Below are 24612 nucleotides of genomic sequence, written 5' to 3'. Positions count from 1 at the left end.
AAGGAGCATCGCAGATTCGATCACCCGATGAAAGTTGTAACGTTATTGCCAATCACGTGCGGGGGAAAAAGGTGATCGGCGAAGATTAAACAATCGCGCAGAGTGGTCGCGGCAGCATCCGTTCGTCTCCCGCTTGTGATGGCATCACGTCGCCAACGAGGGAAAAATGTCATCACGTAGACAACGATCATCAGGATGATTCATCAGCCGCGTGGTAAATTACACGTTTAGACAGCGAGCTGCAAGGGATGAAGAGAGCGACCAACGCGGACACCAGCGTCGATAATTTAGCGCAATCGTGATAATTCAGCGCAAAATGCAATTCCCCGCTGGCATTCCGCTGGATCCCGTTGCTCCGTCACGTTATAAATTTCAATTTTCCGTCGATATTACCGGCCTCCGGTTCAAAAAATTCACTGCTAATATACGACACCCTGTCAAAAGTTCGATCGAAAGTTCTTCGCAACCCTCCCCTTCGATAAATTCCCACATGCCGTAAACAAGCAGCCATTAATCACGAAACATCATGGTTGCTTCTCGAAACTGTCTGTCGCCTATCGCGTGAAAGCGATTTTTACTGCCTGATAGAGTTTAATTAAATATTTTGACACGCCGAGATCTTGCAAGCCTTTTTTTCTCCCGATGTTGACCGTGTTTGTCAAGCACACACGTACGATACGTTTACCCTGTCGGATTTCTCGTAAATTTTCTGATATAAGGTTCTGAATGTCAACGATACGAAGTGTACATTTTTAACGACAAAATATAATTTACTTTTGGTCGTGTGATTATATTTATTGATAAATATGCAGTAAGTTTGTCTCTACCTACGATCTACCTACGACGTACGGTTTACTGTGGTGCAAACTTATTAATCAAACACTGATAAATGACGATTTCCTGGAATATCCCATTAACTGTCCAAGTATTACAGTTAGCCACTATGTTATAATTTTACACCCTATCGCGATATATCTTGACAAAGTTCTAACGTGGATGATGCAAGAAAATCTGACAAGTAAAATATTCACTGTGAAAACAACTTTATCACCCAATGTCACGAACCATTATTATCAGACTATTATATACTATAATATACCCGCACAAATTCGTATCTTTACGAATGTAATCCAGAAAAATGGAACCTAAATGGAAGACCATTTTGTCCATTAGACAAAAAATAATTTACATAGTTTTTACGTACTGCGTGCGCGAATTCTACCTGTTCGCTTGTCACACTTCCCTCGCGAGTTAAGTATAGTTAATCAATCAGTAACCACGATCTACCATTTATCAACCGTCTCGATCCAACAAATCGACTCGCTCAACATTAAAAAAAAAAAAGAAAACAAAACACAGGAAAGTCAGGGTGCAGTTTCGATCGTTGTGGAGGTTCGACTCGGCGCGTTTCGCGAGCCACCTGCTCGATTACCCTCGGAATTAATGTATGAATTGGGTACACACGGGGGTTCGTTCCGCGCCTCGCCCCTTCCCCCCGTTGCCCTACATTCCCAGCCTCTCGAACATCGGCCCATTGACCTTTTCGTAACAAACCAGAGGGGACGAAGAGAGGAGGGTTTTTCACCGAAAAGAATTCGCGGATCTCGCGAAAACCGCGAAGGAAAGTGGCTGCCGCGCGTATGCGATAAAGGCTCGCGGCCCCGCGAGGATCGATCGTATTAATTATAACAAGCCGGAAGAGCACTTGGCACTACGGTCCTTCTTCCGGCCACTCCATCCCACGTACCCTCGTCTCTCTTTCCCTCCTTGCGCGTACACCTTGCGAAAGAGAACGAGATCTGCCACGACGGCGGAAAAAATGTTGCACAGACTATGTTGTACTCGTCGTTCGAGCACAGATGCACACGGAGGTTTAAGTGGCTTTCGCCCGGGTGTTTCTGCGTGCACGCGTTTGTGTGTGCGTGTGTGTGTGTGTGTGTGTGGGTTGGAAAGAGGCTTTCGCTGTCTCTCTGGTAGCTGGGCTCTGGAACAGGTTTGGGAACGTGTATCAGCGGATTCGTGACACTATGTTTATTTTTTGCGTGGGAGCCACTGCCGCAGATTCCACTTTCCAGCAAAGTTCGCCTTTATCAAGACAATTTGCCTTTATGAAGGTTGATTGACAGTTGGCTGGAGCTCGAACACGGGAGCAAGATCGATTCGTTTCTTTTTCAACTAGTAAACCGCGTGTACGTACGGTCGTGAAATTTTACTTGTAGAAAGTTTCAAGAAATATGCGAAAGAACTTTTCGAAGGAATTCCGTTTCGTTGCTTTCTTCGTGGCTGCATGGCAATATTCAAACAAACTATGTAGAGAGAATTTGGTTCTTCGATGTTTTTGCAAGATTATTTTACGCAATCTCGGAAGGTATTGAAATTTTTCAACAAAGTTGAATTGCATTTGAAATTGCTCACATCGAAGTGATACAATTTAAATATTAATTTCGTTTTGTAACTTAAAGAGAATACAACAAAGAAATGTTAAAAGAAACGCCTGGTTTCTTTCTATAGAAATTATTTCGTGCATCCTTGCAGAAAGTTGATCAAATTCAAAGTTGCTCATATCAAAGCGAAGTATTGAAGTACTTACATTAAAAGTTACAAAATTACAAAAGTTACACTCTGCTCGAGGTCATTTGTGAACCCAGAAAGGTATCGTGGCGCGAAACAAGCTCGTGTCTATTAATTCAATCTCTGAAGCAACGGCGAAGATTTTTTTTCTTTTTTTTTTAATTAAAACGTGCGGCCTTTCTAATTAAAAAGCGCGCATTTGTCGATTTGCGGTTCGCGTTCGTCTTGAGATTATCATTCGCGACCAAAGGAAACCCACTGAATGGAAAAAGAAAGAAAAAAGGAGAGAAAATGAAGGTAGGAACGAAGAAAAGAGACAAGAAAGTAGACGCGGCCGAGGCTCCCTTTGAGAACGCATAATTCAAACGGTTCTGAATATTCTGAAAGTTCTTGCGCGAGCTGCGGTCGCCAGTCAAACACCCGATGCAAGTTTAAATTTTCTTGGAAAGTCTTCGATCGCTTAATTCCCTTGCACAATGTACGTTACAAAGTGTTGTCTACTCTTAAGTATTATCTAACACCGTTGCTCAAAATGCTGTGTTTACACTTTACAGAATATAATCTTTTTAGTCGGGAAACAACAGATGTAAAGAGTAATTTTATTTTTATTCTGATTTTGTTTCATCAGTATTAACTACGCGATGAATTTTAAAATATTTAACGTATGATGGAAACTCTCGCGTTTATAAATATCGAACGTAATGAGGTAGTTTCAGCATGTTTGATTGTTAAACAGCAATTATCATTAATTTTTGCAATATTTAAAACTGGCTCAACATTTTGACGTATATTTAATTTTAATGCAGTATTAATAAAATTTTAAATTTTAAATTATATATATATGTATCCATAAAAAAATTTTGCTTTTAATCACTGTTTTATCATTAATTCATACATTATCAATATAAATTAACAAGACTGTATATGACAACGCAAGGAGACAATAACTCTGACAGAAGAAAATCTCTCGAAGGTGACTTCGATCATTTGCAAGTCGATATAATCGTCAGCCCTGCGTACGATCTTCGAAATAAAAAGTTGTCCTTTGAGCAACGAATAAAATTCTTTTTTACAAAGAAATATGAAAGCAAAGAAGTCACCGTAAAATGTAGCACGGTGTAATTAAATTTAACACGTTAGCCCCGCGCGAATATAAAAATCCCCGAACCCGACCCTCTGATATATTTCTCGTCCACTTTAAATAACCAGCACAAATCATTTAAATTAGCAAGGCGAAGAGGAGAGAATCCACGTTGGCGCTTTTTGCCCTAAACGAAGAGGCAAGGCTCGCTAGTGAACTCGGTCGTATTCCGAGGACGCGCGAGAAAGGGTGGAAACGAGAGGGTGAGTTCCTCTCTGCGAGGAAGGGATCGCGACTTCGCCGAGCGTCGGCTAGAGGGCGGTGAATTTCCAACAACATGGCCGTCTAACACCGACACCCCGTGCGAAGACTCCGCCAAGCTGACCAGCATGATATCCAAAAAACCAGCGAATCCCATCGTCGAGCCTGACGACAGTCCGATCTTGTAAGTAGCCACTCATTTCTCGTAATCGTCTCTTCGCCAAACAGCCAGTTGACCTCTCCGAAACGACGTAAAGTGTCTCGAGTCGAATTGCGTGCTTCGTCCGGCATAGGGAACGCACCCCTCTCGCGTGTATCTACGCCACCTCGTGCGATAGTGTGCGTTGACATTGGCGATCAATAGAGCCGATGGTTAACGACAGGCTCGATCGGATCTTCCACGCAGGATCTCCGATCGATCGAGCGTTTGTCTTGAAACTGATTTCTTGAAATTTAATTCGCTCGTAAGGGAGGCGATTCACTTGGTCGGATATTTTTCGTGACGTTCGCGTCGGATGAAACACTTTCCAAAAGGTCTCTTACTTTGTATTTACGACAATGACGAATCACGGTGTGATTGAAATTATAAATCGTAAGAGTAGAGAACTTTCAAATATTCGTTTCCAATTGTATTGTACTGTTCGAGTTGTATGACTCGGTTTTATGAATGAATAGCGGAAAGAACAAATGTACGCACGCTATTTATAACATATTGGCATCGTTTTATCCGCGGACCGTTTCATATTTATAACTTCAGTGGTTTTCACCCCGATACTGAAACTGAAACCCTTATAAATTCTCCCTCGGCTATCACGAGTTGCTCTTTCAAACCCATTCTTCGTTAACTGACTACGACCAGCAGAGAGAGAGAGAGAAAGAGAGAGAGAGAGAGAGAGAGAGATCAAGTTTTATATATATATATTGGCAATTAATAATTTTTCTTGTCTTTGCTTCGGTTTCCACGCTCGATGGACAAAGAAGAACACGCGTTCAATAACGATCCATCACCGTTAATACCAAGCCTTCCGTCTGCGCGACACGTGTGAGTGTTTCTGCCTGTCACCGAGGCCCTCGTTTCTAGTCGAAAAACTCGCTGGTTCGATCCACCCCTTCTCCAAATACCACTGAGCGTCGTTCTTTGTAAGTCGTTCACCTTTTCTTTTTCTTTCACCATTCGTTTTTGTTTCTCGCCGAGACGAGAAGAAAGATGAAAGGTCCGACGACAATTTTCCGCGTCTCTCGCGGCGTTTCGCATTTCCACCACGTTTTGTTAACGTTGCGATTCTCCAAGCAAGAACTACCCTTCGCGACTCTCGCGAACTCTATCCATCGTCGTTCCATTATTCTTCCTAATGAAATGTTTTTCACAGTGAAATAAATACGCGGCAGACACGTTAATTATCCGAACGACAGTTTTTATACTTTATTTCGCTTCTTATGTAAGAGCTGATCTGAGAGAGAGAGAGAGAGAGAAAGTTCCTAGCTGTTGTTATTAACAGCGAATATCGTTTTGTTCGCTTCGAGTCGTGCAACGGCGAGCTTCTAATTAACAGAGAAGTAAATTCATCAATTTTATTATAACGACATTTTATTGAATTTCGTTGTAATAACATTTTATTGATATTCTATCATTCGATCTAAACAGTACTTACCAAACGAGTGTTAATTAAATTTTTGTTTTCTTTAAAAGTTCACCGCTCTCAGTTTCATTAAACAGCGGTGTACGATTGATTTCAGCCACGTTTTTGACAAATGATTGAAATTTATCGTCAGCGAAACCTGCGATCAGCATTGCTTCTAATTAATTTATACACTTTGCTTAAATTCGAACACCATTGTTACAAACCAACCAAAATACGCCCGATAACGTACGCACATCCATTCATTACAGCATAATAATAACGCGATATATACACAGTTAGACATTTCGAGAAAAAAAAAACAAAAGAAACATCGAACACGCGCCATTTGTGTTGCAAATATTTTTAACCCCATTATTTGAAATCGAACTCAGCGTACCAGCGCAGTATTAATTTTGTTGTTAATCAGATGGCGGTACTGTGCGTTCAATTAGCATCAGTAATCTAATTCCACGTGATGACCCGTTTCGTCGCTCTGCCATCGTCAATACAAAGGGTACTTTCGCGAATTAAATAGTAATTGTCCTCGCTGGCCAGTTTTATTGGCCAGAAATTTTCACCGTCGATGGCATATCGATCGACGAAAGCCTTGCCCCTTTCTGTCGATGTGCTGTTTCTACTTTATGAACGATCGATACACAAATCTGTGAACGTTCGTCACAGAATTTACATTGCCATTTCCAAGTATTGGAACGTTCGTCACAGAATTTACATTGCCATTTCCAAGTAATAAAACGCGTACAGCTCCAATATAATTAATTTCTATTTGTCGAAACAAAAATTTCTTTTCTCGTCTGCATACGAGCTCATTTCACCACGTTAGTTGACTCTACGAAACAAAGAGTATAAAATAATACACATTCCTCTTTAAAAATTTCTTCGAACATTTACACGTAGAGTGTATTATTTATTTTATAAGAATAAACATGTAAAATGTGTTGTTACAAGCGTAGCATTACTAAATGTGTTCTTGGAATAATTACACTAGCTTCTGAAGTAAATTATTTATCATTCTGTGATCAAACAAGTTCGATCTAATTATTAAGAAAATTTATTAAGCAAATGTAAAAAGTTAAGCATCGATCGTCGAAATTTCGAAAAAAAAAACGTTCAAGAAACAGAGTTAATCATCTTGACCTGCGAACATTTGCTCATTATCAAAATAATAGTTAACATTGACCAGTATAAATGGAAAAAGGAACGACTGGAAGGTGGAAAATTTACTCTGCAAAAACACCTGTATAAACGACTTTAAGTGTATCTGTTCCATATTGAAATTCTCAGAATTCCGTACTAAAAGTTTCTATAAATTTCACGAAGTATCAAGGGTTCAAAAATAATTACAAACGAACGCACACGAACTTAAACACAAATTTATCGGATCGTTTGTCAGTCTTCCGTCGTAATAGTTAAAAAAAGTGAAGAATAAAGAACATCAACCTTTCCAATCGAATTGCGTCAACTGTTCAAAGAATTACGTTCGTATCCAACTATATTCGCAGTGTGGACAACACATAACCTGTCTCGAAATTGCAGTGAAGATTCAACGACACGATGGACTCGCGGTCGACTCGCGCGAGTAGTCGAATCAACGTTAAATCGAACGTGGCTGGCGATCGGCTGGCTCCCAAGATATTCGTATTCACGCGTATCGGCGTTTGACATTTCACGCGATCGTTCGACGTTCGTTTCGGGAAAGCGGGGCTGGCTCTTTGACGAGCAACGAATCGCTTTAATCCGCCGGCCGCTTGCATATATCAACAGGTGCATAAAATTTCACGCGGCCCCGATAAACGTCCACCCCGAAATTACAACTGTAATCTTTTGACAGCCGGACGCGAATCAGTTTCGACGATTCAATTCGCCCTGAAAATTCGACGATAAATTCGTGAACTCGTGAATATTGTTTGTTCGAATAAAACGACAGATGGAGCGAATTTCAACATTTCCAGAGAAATGTCGCGAGTTTATTTCCTGAAAGACAAAATTTTAGAGAGAAACAGCGAGTGTCAAGTGGGACAAATGAAAGTTGGAGGGAGGTTGCTAAGTACTTGAAGACAATAGGAGTTTATCATTAAAATTATTTTTATAATTTTAATAATTTTATAATAATTATTACTAATTATTATAAAATTATTAAATATTTGTATAATATTATATTATTATAATTATATTATTATTAATATTATATTGTTATTATATTATAATATAAATATTATTAATATTATATTATATTTATAATAATTATTACTAATTATTATAAAATTATTAAATATTTCTATAATAATATATTATTATAATTATACTATTATTAATATTATTAATATTATATTGTTATTATGTTATAATATAAATATTATTAATATTATATTATATTTATAATAATTATTACTAATTATTATAAAATTATTAAATATTTGTATAATATTATATTATTATTAATATTATTAATATTATATTTATAATAATTATTATAAAATTATTAAATATTTTTATAATATTATATTATTATAATAATATTAATATCATATTATTTTTATAATAATTATTACGAATTATTACCATTGATATATTATTCTTTTCCAATACTCGTGTGAATTTAATGAATCTTTCAAGGGATTCGAGAAAATCGGCAAACGAGATCCATTTCCAAACTGACCTGTTCAAACGAACAGCTGAGGAGACAAGTAACAAGGAAGAATCCTGAAATTCTTCAACGACTGAACAAGCAAATCAAAGAGATCAACGTCTCAGAAAGGAATTCGTCAGTCAAGATTCCTAGATCTGCTTTTAGAAGAAGGAAAAGAAAGCTATCGATATCAGTCAGCTGAACGGAGAAATTTGGTTGGATAAAACATGCGGGCAAGAAAGGGAGTAGCCGGCATCCGATGCGAGTTAGAAGTTTGTTTGGTGGTTTCGGATTACTCATCGATGCGAATTCGAGCCGAATGAGAGAGAAGGTAGTTGAGATTGATGTTGTGGGCTTTCAAGCGCTCTTCTTCTTCGAGACGGGGGGCCGAATCTCTCGCATCGCCGGATTATCTTCACCGCCTGTGAAATTCGGCTGTTTGGCCTTCTTCGTCTCGTTTCATCCCTCCCGTCGAAATATCGAATATCAACGATAAACGTTATCTTCCTCTCTCGGTAAGGACCCCGATACCGATAGCAAGCACACATTTCCCACCACCTCGCACGTGAAACAAGACCGCATGACCCAAATCGCTCGCCGAGTAATTTGTTCTCGGAACGCTCCGGTTCCGGTTTGCTTAGAGATTGCTTTTCCGATGATACCGCGGTCCATTTTGGAAAAAAAAAAAGGAAGGAGAGAAAGAAGAAAGACAAAGAACAGAAAGATAGTTCAATTAACGTATCGTCGACCATCAGAAAACCGATTAAGGAGGAAGAATATAATACGGGTTTTGCACGGATTTAACGGAAGGAGATTATTTCTGGCGGAGGAACGATCCTCTAGATCGGCTAGCAGATAAAAATTACGCTTGACAGGCAGAAAAATTCCCTGGCTGAAGGTTGAATTCGAGCTGCTAGTTGCCGTACGATAAAAATCACCTTTACGATTTTTCTTCGCGACGCTCGATCGTCTTTATCGCTCGTTCGTCGTCCCTCCGTGTTTATGACGACCACCCACATCTTCGCCTCGTGTTTCCGCCGTCATTTCTTGGCAATTTCCCATCCATTACGAGCCGTTTTTGCGCTCACCCAGCAGCGTTCGCGCATTGACCACCACCCCTCGAAAGAGGGTAAAACATCTTGCCTCGGATTAATCAAATTCCTCGGAGCTCGATAACGATACGCTACAAGACGACGTTAAATGAGAGAGATCGGGAAAATTGGAAAATAAATACGACTGCTGTTCGTCGAACTCGTAAAAATATTCGAATATTGGGCGACACTTTGTATAATACATTGATTGTACGTTCAAAATCATATTCCATTACTTATTTCTCACATTCTATTACTTATTTTTTGATAGACGTGCGGCACAACTTCTTTGCAAGTTCGAATTTGGTTTCAACTTACGCTAACGTAATTGCGATATATTCGCGTCTTATTATAATGCTGATGAAATTTTGAAAAGGTTTCTTTCTGCACAATGTCCGCAATATATTCACAAAAATTTCCTGTCACAAGTGGAAGCCGAATTTTCATTCGAACTCATATTTTCGCAGATATAATTTCAAAAATTGAATCCAGAAAATAGCCGTTCCATTAACTAAATGTTACAATAAAGCATTATATGCGTATATTCGTTTTGCTCTTGCGCGTTCAAATGTTTCATCAACGCAGAGAAATCTATAATCAAGTGTACGAATATTTCCGCAATTTCCTATGTATTTCCTTTATTTGTATCGTCGCTTCGTATCATTTAACGAGTATTATCCAACTCGTAAAATCGCCGGCGAAATGTATAGAGGCGAACAAAAGCCAGAAAAATACATGCAGCCAGTTTACACACGAAACAAACAAAAATTCTGCATGTTCGAAAATGAAAGGAAAAAACGCTTTCAATGTGCCAAAAAACGGTCGCGGGGTGGGAAACGAGACGGGGCGGAAATCGCTTTAAAAATTCTTCTCTCTCTAACGGATACGATGTAAATTCAACGGGTCTCATTGTTTGCCGTCTGAATGCGAGTTGACGCGTCGGATGCTACGCGAGCGGCCTTATTTCTCGAAAAAAAAAGAGGAAAGAAAATTCGCTGGAAAGCGGATTGCTTAAAAATTTCAAGTTGTTGCTGGTATTAACGCGGCCTATAAAATATCTTTGCAAATGAGCGGCAAGCTATCTCGACCATTGAATTCATTTCGAACTGCTGATTATGCTGTTATTTAAAAGATACTCGAAATTATCGGCGGAATTACGTTATTAAAATTATACGTTGAGAATCACATTATTATTGAAATTCGAGACCAAGGTATCGCGGATTATACATACATTCTGCTCGCGCAGAACTGTGACGGGTTATTAACAGTGTAATATCATCCTTTCGAACAAATAACGACGGGGTATGAATAATCGAACGAGAAATGAAAACCATCGACCGAGCTGCGGCCCCCGATGTGATTTTAACGTGCCTGTTAATCGTTTTTCCCTCGACAAGGAGATTTGTTGACCCTCGTTTGCTCGAACGAATTTCGCGTTTACGCAAAACGACCCGTTGCGAGTTTCTCTTCGTCTCGCGTTTGTGAAATTCCGCGCAAAGCGGGCGCCTCCCCGTGGTCTTCTGAAATATGGAAATGGAAAACGAACGACCAAGTTCGCGCAAAACGCTTTTAATTATTCCCCCTACTCGTCGGTTTCGTCGTCGACTGCGAACGAGGAGATTTAATAACAATCTCGGGGACAACAGAGTCCCTCCCCCACGGGATTGAAACGAAATAATTCGTGGCGAGTGGATGGTCGCGACTTCCGGCGGAATCGTCTGCTAAAATTGTTCCCGTCCACGCCGGTCGTACTCGTCCCAGAGATTTCTGGCTTGATGTTTGGACAGAGCAAACTTTCGCCGCGAAGACACCGAGATTACCACGTCACCTCGGGGGGTTTAGCATCGTCGCAGACGCGACCATCTTGTTCTCCCAAGTTCTCCCACGGAGAAGAACACCACAATGGCGGTCCAAGTTCCCGCATGAAAGGACACGAAGAAGCCGAGGGTGTTTGTTATCCCAAAGACAATGCCGCTCCTCGGCCCGACTATAAAACTTTTCCACGAGGGAGAATAAACGAGAACGAGAACGACGAAGTATCGAAGATGAACAGCTAGAGGAAAAAAGGAAAGACAAAGCGAGACAGAGACAGAGAGAGAGAGAGAGAAGATTACATGCAGAATTCGTAGAATTTTTGTGCCACTGCGGGAGGAACGGGTGGTAAATTGTTTCTTTAGAAAAAGAAAAAGAAAAAATGATTCGCGCGTTATTCGGGGGGGAACGAGAAACCATAAAATCCATTAGTGTTCAGCCTATTAATCACTTGCGCTGGCAAACTGATTGCGGACCATAACGAGTGACCGAACCGTATACAATAATTCGTCGCTTTCCGTTTCAACTGGATAGAAATTATTGAGAAGTTTTGTCTGAGTTGTACTTAAGTGTACTTAAAACTGAGAAGATGTTGCAAAAATTCTCGACGTGCGTGGCACGCCATTCCAGCGCAGGAGGTTAATTAAGGTTTCTCGGGTCAAACTAGCTGGAAAACGAAACAGCTCGTAAACACCGGGTGTTCTTTGCTCGGTTTCGTGGATACCTCGCGTAAAAAACCTATATATCTCGGCAAAACCGTCGGGGAAAGAGAACCAAAACGCAATTTCTCACCACGTCGAAAAATATATCGAAGCGCGTCACCTTCCTCGAGAGACGAGACCACGTCCAAATTTCCATTTTCCACTTTGCCTATCCTCGCCTATCAACATCGAGCATCGATCTGCTCGTCCCTCGGAGGATGGTTCGAGCGAAAAATTTCCTCCTTTCTTCGCTCGCGAGATATGGAACTCGCCGGACATGGATCAGATCCGAGGGGAAACGAGTGGAAACGAAGACGTCTGAACGCACGAACGAAACGGAGATGACGAAAGAGAAAGAGGCACGCGAGCGGGTTGCGAAGATCTACGGAAGGGTGGGAGAGAGGGGGAGGAGGAGAAAAGAGTTAGACAGAGAAGGCGAGCGTAGGGAGGGACGAAGCGGAATGAAAGGGTGGCAGAGACAGGGGGAGAGGGTAAGAACGGAGAAACTAGGACGAAAGGTGCGAGCCCAGGATGACGGTGCACTAGCTGGGGCCACTGACATGAGACCGTCCACTTCTATCGAGGGGTGTACGGCCATTGAATTCGCTGGATTTCCACCCACCCCACCCCCCACCCCCGGCGCAACCTACTTTGCCAGCTACTTCGTTCGTTTCCCTCGCGCGAACCCGCCGAGTGGTCGTCTTATTTCGACGACCTGTATTCGACCCCAGCGCGGCAAACGACGTTCCAAACGAGCAACGATTTCGAATCGTAACGAATCATCGCGCTGCAAGGACGCCTCCGTCGACAGCGAAGGTCGAGTAAATTGTTTCCACCGTCGTCTCGTCAGCAATGTTCTTTCGATACCGACGATACGCACGTACGGTTCAGGATTAATTAGATCGATCTGTGTCGCGTGACGAACAATTATCGAGATGATCGTTCGAGCGATAACGGCGAAGATTTCAATTGAGGGCTGAGAAAAGGGAGAATTGATATTTGAAAACGATATTTGTACACTCACTTCGCTTCTCCCAGGCCGGAGGCAGCGATACCGAGCAAGGAAGCTGGAAAATTCTGGTTTTAGGAACCGGAAGCGAAATAGAGCCGCTCGTATCGCGCGCGAAGTGACACAATATCCGCGATACAATTGCCGTGAGTTCCTCTCTTTCATTCTCCTCTCTCTCTCTCTCTCTCTCTCTCTCTCTTTGTCCCTCTTTTTTTACCCCGCTTTTGCCTACTTCTGCGAAGACATTCAAATGCCGCCGTCCTTGCTCCAATTCAACGCGCGATGAAACTTCCTCCTGAATTGCAAACTTTCCGACCATTCTGCCGCGGGATTAATGTGTACGATTGCTCGCTCCGCTGCGATTGTTTGCCCCGTGAATTTCCGTACAAGCTGACAAATTGAAACATGCCGCGTGTAAAAATTTGCAATTTCGTGCAAAATTATCAACGATACTCGGGCGACTCGAGTCCCGATCGCCGGTCCCTGAAACTGCCCGACGAGAGTCACAAGACTTTCGGAAAGGAAAATAGGAAAACTGTCAACGTGTTCCAGATTACCTGACTGTCTACTCAAATCTACAAACGTTAACGCACCGATATCACCCTCAGGCAGAATGGGCAACATTTTACTCTGCATGTCTGCACACGAACGGTCACGTTCTATTTACTCGACGACGCGTGACTTCCTTCTTATCCGTTTGCCCGTTGCCGACAACCTTCCGCTTGTCTGAACACGCGCGGTCGTATCTACTTGTTGTTCCACGGTATTTGCCCGACTGTGAATCAATCTCAACCACTCCCCTCCCAGTTTCTACGATTACAACCGATACGAACCGCTGCTCAACTCCTCCGACAGATTAGCCCAACTCTACGATCTAAATCTTCCATTTCTGCGGCAGATGTAATTCAAAAATGACTCGTCGAAGTATATACATAATAATTATTATCTCCGCCAACAACTTGTTGACTTCGAAACTTCGCGCTTGAAATGAAAGACTTGGTCAACCTCGCCTATTACGTTCCGCCTAATTGCGCGCGCGAGCCTCGCGCTTTGTTTTTTTTTTTTCGACGATTCGCGTGAAAAGCGTTGACAGACGGCATATCGTCAGCAGCCCTCCAAGGTGATACATTTTTAACGTGCCGGTCGGAGCATTTCGAGTGACGCGTCGAATTAAAGCTGCCACCACCCGTTCCGACTGTTTGACTGACGCTTCCTACCGTTCAGTTGATCGAACACCCTCGACAAGACAGACGGGAAAAGAATTTTCCCATTTGGGGAAAGAGAGACGACGTTGACGAGCAGAGAGTTTCGCGTGAAACGATCCTCCGTTGCGTCTGAAGGAAAGCAGGAAATTGCATCTTCTCGCGCCAACCTTTCGCGTAGAATATTGATCTGCAGGAGGCTTGGGAAGGCTTTATGCGCTGATTACGTTCTACGTAACATCGTTACGCCGTTATCAGAGATGTTACGCTCTTACGATTAAAATTGTTATAATAATATTTAAAAATTATTATTATCGTTATGCTTGTTTAATTTAGAGAAAGCTAAATCGAAGAATTTACTACGACGTATAATACAGCGTCTAATTATTTATTCGGATGACAAAATCTCTTCGATTTCTTTTATACGTATTCGAAACGTAACAGAAATTCCTCGCGAATGCGCAACAAGTCCGAATAACACTATGCTTGGATACTTTGTATAATTTTGAATATTTTGCTCGACCAAGACAAGTGAAACAAGCGAAGATAATTTCACGTTTAAAAAAGGATTTCACAATTTCGCGTAAGGGTATTTTATTTCTGTTATTTACAACGAGAGGCGCAGATAATTTGCATTACAATTTAAACGCTACTACGTCTTCGATCTCAATTCCCGCGAAACGTGAAAAATTCGGAACGATTCAAAATTCTGCCTCGTTTCTTTCACGAGCTTCGATCGTAAAACCCTGCCCACCCACTCAAACTTCCATGCAATTTTGTGGAAAGAGACCTGTCTAATTGATCACGCCGGTGTTTCCAAAACCTATACACTCGACTAAATCCGACAGTCCCTCTTCCCCTATTTTACACCCTACGGGTGGAAGGTGTCCACGGGGAAGCAGTATCAAACCAATAAAGCCAGAGTTACGCCCGTAACCGGAAACAATCAAGATGCCGGACGAATCGCGAGATAGGTCACGTAGCGGCTGGATCGTTCTGATATCGATCACCGGCCAGCAGATTATCCCCCGTTACGTTAATTCCCGCTGGAGATCGCCGAATTCGGCAAGAGCCACGCGCGGCAACGATCCTCGAAGACCCTCGTCCGCTTTTAACAAGACGCTATCGGGCCAACAATATTATACCGGTCACAATGAAATCATCGACACTGTTTTTCACCGACAATATTTCATCGACTCTAGACTTGCCCGACAACAGTGTTTGCCGACGACAGTATTAACAATTATACTGACCGATGACGTTGTCATGACATTTGTTCATTATTGTTTTTCTAGTGACAACGCAAGATTAGGTTTAGTTATATTTTATTTTCAGTTGATAATATATATTCGGCCATAACAGAACCATCATTCTCTGAATATGGTCGAGACATTTTTACAATTAACTATTTTCACTAATACTGACTGATGACATTATTATGATATTTGTTCATCGTTGTTTTTCTTGTTAACGCAAGGTTTAGGTTAGGTTTAGTTATATTTTATTTTCAGTTGATAATATATATTCGGCCATAACAGAACCATCATTCTCTGAACATGGTCGAGACATTTTTGTACAATTAACTATTTTCAGTAATACTGACTGATGACATTATTATGATATTTGTTCATCGTTGTTTTTCTTGTTAACGCAAGGTTTAGGTTAGGTTTAGTTATATTTTATTTTCAGTTGATAATATATATTCGGCCATAACAGAACCATCATTCTCTGAATATGGTCGAGACATTTTTGTACAATTAACTATTTTCAGTAATACTGACTGATGACATTATTATGATATTTGTTCATCGTTGTTTTTCTTGTTAACGCAAGGTTTAGGTTAGGTTTAGTTATATTTTATTTTCAGTTGATAATATATATTCGGCCATAACAGAACCATCATTCTCTGAATATGGTCGAGACATTTTTACAATTAACTATTTTCACTAATACCGATCGATGATATTATTATGATATTCGTTCATCGTTGTTTTTCTAATAATGCAAGATTTAGGTTAGGTTTAGTTATATTTTATTTTCAGTTGATAATATATATTCGGCCATAACAGAACTATCATTCTCTGGATATGGTCGAGACATGTTTGTATAATTAACTATTTTCACTAACAACAAGTATGATTATAACTCTATTCGGTATACTAGATGCAATAAAGACCATAGTCGAACGCAAACTGAGGCGGTATGCAATTGTCTAATGTTGCTGTCGGTCAATGTCATTGTCGATAGAAACTGTAAAGTCGCTGTCGGGCAAATGAGTCGATGACCACAGTGTCGGAGAAATCTGTGTCGATGAGTCCAATGGGACCCAAATATTACACTGGTGCGAGCATTTCCTAAATTCTGGATCAGGTACGAATAATGTATTATTGGACCGAATTTTGAACGTCAAATATGTTGTAGTATGATATAGAATTGTATACTACGAAATAAAATATATAATATGTTACAATACTCAATGGTATGGTGGTAATATGGTATAATATCGATCGTAATGTAGTATGATATAGCACAATAAGTTATAATGTAGCATAATATTTTATATTATTGCATAATACGTTATAATGTATTGCATAGTATAATACTAAAATTCAATAAAAAATCTCTTACTTTCCAACACAGAACTATATCGATTTCAACTGTTAATTAAAAATTCAATTCGAACTGAGCTGGTTGAAGCAAGAGCTTGATTTATACGCTCGATGTTAATACGTTTTGTATAATTGTACAAGTGCAGACCGTATAAGTAGAACAACGTCAAGATAAATGTTTTATCGTCCATCGCGTATAAAACGACTACACTGTCACTCTCTTTCTTACGCTCGTGACAACCCTTAACAAGCAACACGCAATCAATACACGTACGAACTGAAAAATCGAAGGGTATGAGAAAGTCATAACTTGTTCATTTTCAATCTTTTCATCTCCTTCTTTTGCAAGTTATAGAAAAAAATCCATTGATTACATTTCCAAATAAAATAATAAAAAATTTAAGAAACATGTGATTGTAAAAGTTATTTTTGTATCGTATCATTCAGTCTTTCACTGACCACCCTACATTTCAGACCGAAGCTCGAGAGTTGACCAGTGTTCCACGAAATTTAGCAATTCAATCAAAGATCCATCTCTCACTCGCCAACGCACATGTAAACGTAGAACAATCTATTTCAATTGATAATTAAAAATTGAATTCGATAAAGCAAGAATTTGATTTATACGCTCGACGATGTTTTCATACAATTGTACAAGCGCGAACGTGATTCTGATATAAGAGAATCAATGCGAAGATAAAGATTCTCTTAACGTTTTATCATCCATCGCACACTCGTTGCAGCCTAGCAAGCGGTAACACGCACAATATATATACATTGTCCAGTCAACGAAACATTCATGACGCCATCGAGAAGATGTAAAGAAGTGTCGCCGCGATGGATGAGCGAATGCGTTTATATTTAAACTCGACGTGATATCTTTGAACACGTCGGTGTTCATACGCTGTGCCGTTAGATGGGCGACGGCCTTAAATCTCCGGAGGAGTCGACGGCTTTAAAGTCAGCCGCAACTGCGCCAGGTCGACCGATAAACGGCAAACTCGGCCACTGGGTCAACGACAGATGCAGCTGGTGCACTCGCACCGAGACACACCCCCGACCTCTCGCCACCCTCAACCCTCTCCCGCTCCCCGATCTCTCCAGAACGCTTGTTTTTCCTGTGCTTTCGTTTTGTTTTTTTCCCTCTATCTCTCTTTCTCTCTCGTTTTCGTCCTCTCGTTTCGCTGTTTTTTTTTTTTTTTTCACGACTTGGTTTTCTCTCAGCCGCTGTGTCCACCGGCTCGTGCTCGATGAATCCGTGTCCCGTAGCGTGAACGAGAATCACTCGAGAATCCCTCGCGAGCCACGAAAGTGTGGGCAAGTGGCGACGATGACGAGCAGCGTAGCTCGAAGGCAGAGAAGTGAAAAAAAAAAAAAAGAAGATCGCGTTGAGGCTGATAGTTTTTTCGTATTGCGTGTTCGAAAGCATAGGTATATATCGATTGAAAATTCGTAAGCTGCCACAGCGCGGGAAAATTCTTTCGCTTTTAATAACTCTTTTATTTCACAGAGTGGCAATCCATCAGAGGCAATATTTCGTCTGCAATTCCGCATCGATTCCATTCATCGTGCGTTGTCAATATAAAATTCCAGGGATCTACAAAGCTCGAGGAAAAATCGAAGATTCACGACAGTGTTATTGGAATACAAGTGTTCCCACTTTTTTTTTTCAATTTGCACAGTGTTTCTCCCTCGACGCTCGACTTTTCAGTCCGCAATTTTCTAACGAACCCGTTTCTCGTTCCAGGCGAATAACGAAGAAGAAAGCGGTGAAACTGGCCCCGTTCAAGTTTCCATTCTCGAGAACGTCCAAGTCGCGGTGCAACGACGAGAAGGACAAGGACAAAGAACTGGGAAGTAAAATGGAGAAGGACAAGCGTCGCGAGAAAGAAGGAGTTAAAGAGGGCGACGCGGAACAGCAGGACGGGGGGAAGGAGAAGGCGCGCGAGGACGAGGAGGATAACGCGAAGGGGCAGAGCATTCAGCAACCAATGAGTCAACTGCAATTGACCACCGAAACTGAATCCAATTTAAAATCGCCGATATTCGATTCCAACAGCCCGATGGTGAGGAACGAACAAGCCATACGGAGCTCCCCTCCCCCCTCCTACGAGCACGTTATCGAGCAGGTGAAGATCTGGGGTTGACCTAACCGAATAAAAGAGCGTAACTTGTCCCTCGTTCCCCTCCCGCCGTAAACGTGCAATTGTCGGAAACCTTTAAAATGGAAATGCTTGATTCTCAATTTTTCCACGTTTACAGAACGATGAAAATTTCATTCAGCGTACATACATATATATACACGTGCATGTATAAACGTCGTTGAACGTTTCTCGTGTCGGTCTATCTAAAAGCTATTCCCCGTTGGGGGAAAGTAATTTTCGGAAGACGCGGGATTTTTCTCATTTATCTGTTTAGGTGTTAAAACGAGATCTTGAGCTTTGAGAAACGATACACATCCTTTTTTCTTCTTCTTCTTCTTCTTCTTATCGCGGCGATGTGATTTTAGACGCGGCTGGAGCACGCAGCCGAGGCGCAGAAGTACGAGGGTGGAAAGAACACCGGGAACGACGCGTCTGGCGAAGATAATAGAACAAAAGCGCCCAAGATCCTTCACAAGTCGAGCAAAGAGTTGTACAGAGCGGTGGCGAAACAGTGTGGCATCACTTGCAAGATGAGCGACCACTGCAGATGCTTGGACTGTCAGGTAAGCTCGCTTTTCACTCCCTCACACTCGGCTGCGATATTGAATACACCTCAACCCCCGTTTTCAACGTTCCGGCCGACACTTTGCTGCTTTTTCAAAACGGCCTGTGTACACGGCTCGCCGCCGTCCTTCAACTTTTATGTCTCAATTCTTGCGTTGCCCCCGTTTCCGCGAAGAAGGCAACTTCCTGCGTAAAATTACACCGGAAGATCAAACGTACTAAAGGCGATTCTTTCGCATCACCCTCGAATTTATAATCGAGAGTTTCTTTGAGACTTATTGTTGTATTATTTATATATATTATATACTATATTATGTTATATTCTATAATATTTATATTATATTTATATTATGTTAATATTCTATTTATATTCTATTTATATTATGTTATATTCTATAATATTCTATACTATATTATATAATATATACTTATACTATACTATACTATATTATACTATATTATACTATATTATACTATATTATACTATATTATATAATCTATACTTATTATTCTATTAATTATATATTATACACTTCGATTATTATTATTATTATTATCGTATTTTGTATCAAGAAATACCTATCGTGAGAGGAAGAAGTATAAGAAGCATATATTTTATGCCTATATATTTGAATAAATCAAAACTTCTTGACCATAGACATCTCAAAAAACGTAGCAGTGTTCAGAATTTTTTTAATTTCTCAAAACATTTTTTACAAATTAAAAATTTCGTAACCGCAAATATATATATATATATATATATCGCGAACGCTTGTTGACAAAATGTGATTTCTTACAGTTACAGAATTGATTTTTCACTACTATCGTAGGTCGTTTGACTATCAAACAGATTAAATACTGATCGTTAATTCGTGCATTTCGGTATGGTGTAGTATTTCAGTAGTGTGGAATCGTGAAAATCCGAATGAATTCTGTTCACAGAGCTGTTACTTCGACTGCGAGTACGACAAGAACGAGAACCAGAAGACTGACGGCGGACTCGGCGCCGGCACGCCGATGTTCATTTCCGAGGTGATGCAAGGTTCCGCTTGCGTGCTGTTCTAAGGCGGCGGAAACAAGCCCCGACACGGTCTTTGCCGTGCTTCCGCGGGCCAAGCGAAAGTTCACATGATTGCGCACAAGCCGGGCTCTCATTGTTCCCTGATGGACCAACGAGAACCGTGAATCAGCTAAAACGACCGCTCGTCCTTTGACAATTTTTCTAAAGCCAGCCAATATTTCGAAGCTCGTAGTCAAGGGTATATATGTAACGTGTAGATCGGATCTTCGTGAATTTTCATTTGGGATTCCTTCGTTTGAAAAGAAAAGAAAACAAGAAAAAAAAAGATCGACCCGTCGAAATTAAATCGTGAAACAATTTTGAAAATTCGAAGAAAAATTCGATGATTACCAAGCGACACGATATATCGACGGAATTGAGAAAATTCGAGCAAAATTCCAAATTTAATTCACGAAGAAATTCATTTCGCGGAGGAGAGCGAATTTTTGTTTTCGACGGTCGCAAATTATTACGCAGACGTTTCGATGGAACTTTTGTTATCTGACGGTACCTTATGAGTTGCCGTTTCTCGATGAGAGATATTTCCGATAACGCGAGGCGAACTGCAGTTTTTGTGCTTCGACAAAGAAGCTCCACTAATGGAAGTGTCGATGTCAGAAGGAGAGAGATTTCAATTTGTCAATTTGTCAATTTTGCTCGTTGCATTTTCACTCGATTGGCAAAACGCTCGACCAATTTCTACAATAGGCATTTGTAAAGTTCACGTTCGAGATTGTTCGAAAATTTCATAGTCTGATTCAAACGGTATACTAGTCAACTCTCCGGAGTGTTGATACATCAATATCTGAACCGTGTTGCTCACAGGCGATGCATATTTAATCTCCTCAGATCCTCCGGATGGAATTCGATCAGCGCGATCAAAACTGGACCAATTTGCAATCGTGAAATTCTCGCTCGAACAAAATTCGCCCGAATTTATCAGATTTTCTTTTCCTTCTATAATGCGAAAGGGTATGGAATCTTTGTCAATGGAAGGGGATATACTTTTCATCTGGGGAAATTACGAAGAAAATGAAGAAAAAAATAAATAAATAAATAAATAGCGTAAATGTTAGCCATGTTGTAAACGCAGTATATAAGTAATCAGCATGTTGTCTCGAAAACGCAGTACTATTGTAAATGACCACTTTTTTGCCCCGTTCGATCGACTCGCTCCGAATTTTCTGTGGCTCGAGGAATGAGACGAATCGATTACACAGTTTACAGAGTCGTTGAAAGTAGACTGCGAATTTTTATGTATTTGTGAAATATCTAAATGGCACGCGAAAATGCGTAAATGTATAAAATATCTAGGGTACAATACTCGTTGTTGTATTATATCCTTTAGATGAAGCAAATCTCTGTCTAAATACTACTCTTTCAGTCATCACGCGCGTAAAGATATAAATTTCCGCAGTCTATCGGTAAGAAATTTTGTAGAATTTACTTCAGATAACGAGCGAAAGTTCATCTGTCTTTCATAGGCTACGTCTTTTTACCAACTACTTATACTACTGTACTATTTACATTTTTTGACAACGATGAAACAGGCCTATCATTTACCTATGTATCTCACGAAATAGTATTTTTAACGAACAAGATGGAAAACAATTAAAACCATACAGAGAAATAATTTAAGACATTCACAGTCACGTAATTTACTCTATTTGCTGTTTTTACAATTAATATATCATCGACCAATAACTTAAGTAGATGTGAAACTCGGCAACTGAAAAGACGTTTATTGCATTAATATTTGACTTTTCGCGCGAGAAGTCAAACACTTACTCCACTGGAAGCAAATATTAAGTCAAATGGCACCGAACGTCACTTCCGATTACCGCTTTCTTCCACAGACTTCACGAAACAAGCGACTATCTTTCGCAGACAGAAGGCCAGAAAGCACTCACAGAGGAACAACGGCCGCGATCTCATTTCTCGAGAAGAAAAGAAATCGAAAGCTCCAATGTCGATCCAACGGCCCCCTGTCGATTCTTCCGCGCGGCGAAACGCGCGTAGCTAGATGTGTAATTAACGATTGTAATTTACACGGATTTCCCGCGGTACGGTGTCCGAGGAAATCGAAACTCGAAACACATGAAAGTATTATAGATCGAGCGTCGAATACGTGTATTCAATGGTGTCTCGTTTGCATATTTCTTCGCAGTACAGACCGCGAGGACGTTTTGATTCTTTTATAATTTTAGTGTGTCAAGTGTCACGTTGGTCATCAACATTTTACAGACTTCGCGTGTAGAAATTCACTTGTTGCGCTGTCTCAAATTTCAAAAAATTCGTTGCACATCGCTGCAGTTTTGTGCCTTCAACGTTATTTCTTGATATTTTTCCTTTCGGATTGGAAAATTTTTTGGCACATTCTATCATCATAGATATTTTAATAAGCAATTCCTAAATTTCTTTTATATTTATATATCTTATGGTAACGATTTTTATCTTACAAATATGTGTTACATCAAATCAGACGAACTGAATATTAGACTGGCTGACAATTATCGAAAATCATGAAAACCAACGCGACACGTTTGACACTGTCCGATCTCTCCGTTTCAAATTACGTCACTTACAGCTTTCTTGAGTAGACGATAGTCGAAATAGACCGCGAAAATAGAGTATAAATACGTTCTTACGACTCGGTAGATTCTATTCGTTTATTCAAACTCCTGGTTCTTCGTTCTCCATTGCGTTGATTCGATTAATTCCGACTTGTTGCGCTAACGTAGTCTGTCTAGCGATTTCGAAACGACATTCTTCGATGTGATTTTTTTTCTATGTAAAATCGCGAAAATTCGATTCCACTGTTGCAGGGACAAGCCTAGGGCTTTCGGGGCGCAAATGTCGCGGACATGTTATCCGTTTTCTTTCATTTCTTTTTTTTTTTTTTTTTAATTTTTCTGTTTTTCGAGGATTCTATTGTAAACATTGTACTCTCGTTGCGACTCGTCGAGCGATTCAGCAACGAGAGAAGATTAATGAAACCGAGATAAAAGTCTCGAGAGACACGATCGTCCAATCGAGTGGACGTCGATCGAGTCAATCTGAAACATAATACAGTACCTGCCTATACACTTGTCTTTTTCAAGATACGCTGTTGTTCAAGATACGAGAGTTCTTTTGTACCTCGCGCTGAAAGGAAACACGAATAATAATATTTCAAGTGCGTGAATAGTCGATCCCTCCCGCTATCGTTAAATCCGTTTTTTCTATCGGTGAGATGCATCTTTTTGTACGAACAACACAAGTCGCGGTCTCCCTTTATCACCAATGCGAATAATGGTACTTTCGATTCGCGTGGCGAGAGAAACTTTGTTCCGCTTGGGGAAAATTTGCATTTCATCTTGTTTGAATTTGAAATTTAAATTTTGTGTAACATAAATAAGGTAAAGCTCATCGCTGTTTTCTTAAGAGTAATTGAATCGCTTAATTCTCTTTCCTGAAAGATGACGAAGATGGAAAAAAATATTCCTCATCTCGATCGTGAATGAAAAGATGTACGAGGTGTATCGCGTTAAAAGGCGTAATTTGAAATACGTTGGACGAAATTAATCATTTCCTAACGAACCACCAGTATCATTTTCTGTAATTTTCAATTTAAACCTCAAACATTACTGTCGCGTAACGAAAAGGAACAAGGTTTCTCGATCACGTGAACAAATCGCACAAATTACATAATTTCACTACAGCCACTGGATCATCTTCACCTGAACACCCGACACATGCTGCATACGTTTCATTTATAATTAATCGACTCTTTGCGAGGCTTGCGTATACGTGTGCGTGGAAAGGGACGAAATAGAGATCGAAAAAAACATACGAGATGGTCCAGTAAAAATTAACGTCTGTCCTGAATGTCTCTGTTGTTTTCGGAGGTATAAAAAAATTTTATCAACAAAAGTTGTTCAGTGTAGGAAGAGCTATAATACGATGGTGATAATTTTTTTGTAGCTAGCAGGATTTCTTTTAATCCATTAATCGATATTCTCTACGAGAAATATCAATCTGTATGTTGAAAAATTATTAATTCAGGAGATATTTCAGCTTTAATTTTGCAAAATTTTCGATTCATATTGTTTTTCATTCAGTAGCTTTTAAATTAAATTAAAGTTAAAACATAAATTAAACTGATCATTTTTCAACATACGTAGATTAATATCTTTTTGTGACGAGTATCGAGCTGCATCGATTAATGTAGTGTCTTTGAAATCTCCGCAATCACAGAA

General features: G+C 40.3%; 1 protein-coding gene across 1 annotated transcript; it reads left to right on the top strand.

Annotated features, from left to right (window-relative positions):
- Positions 1-3938: 3938 nt before the first annotated feature.
- Positions 3939-22773, top strand: LOC122527893 (splicing regulatory glutamine/lysine-rich protein 1-like). The gene is made up of 4 exons (XM_043652468.1): positions 3939-4097; positions 18354-18735; positions 19116-19313; positions 20257-22773. The coding sequence occupies exons 1-4, from the start codon at positions 4042-4044 to the stop codon at positions 20377-20379; spliced, it is 759 nt and encodes a 252-aa protein (XP_043508403.1). The 5' UTR covers positions 3939-4041; the 3' UTR covers positions 20380-22773.
- The last annotated feature ends 1839 nt before the right edge of the window (positions 22774-24612 follow it).

Source organism: Frieseomelitta varia, unplaced genomic scaffold, assembly GCF_011392965.1.
Source record: "Frieseomelitta varia isolate USP_RPSP 00005682 unplaced genomic scaffold, Fvar_1.2 scaffold_236, whole genome shotgun sequence".
Classification (NCBI taxonomy): Eukaryota; Metazoa; Arthropoda; class Insecta; order Hymenoptera; family Apidae; genus Frieseomelitta; species Frieseomelitta varia.
This window is presented reverse-complemented; position numbering and strand designations above follow the sequence as displayed.

Excerpts from the sequence above, each read along its gene's own strand:
- LOC122527893 (XM_043652468.1), top strand. The coding sequence starts at position 4,042 with ATGATATCCAAAAAACCAGCGAATCCCATCGTCGAGCCTGACGACAGT. Across the intron at positions 4,098-18,353 it reads CCTGACGACAGTCCGATCTT|GCGAATAACGAAGAAGAAAG; the intron begins GTAAGTAGCCAC and ends TTCTCGTTCCAG. Across the intron at positions 18,736-19,115 it reads ACGAGCACGTTATCGAGCAG|ACGCGGCTGGAGCACGCAGC; the intron begins GTGAAGATCTGG and ends ATGTGATTTTAG.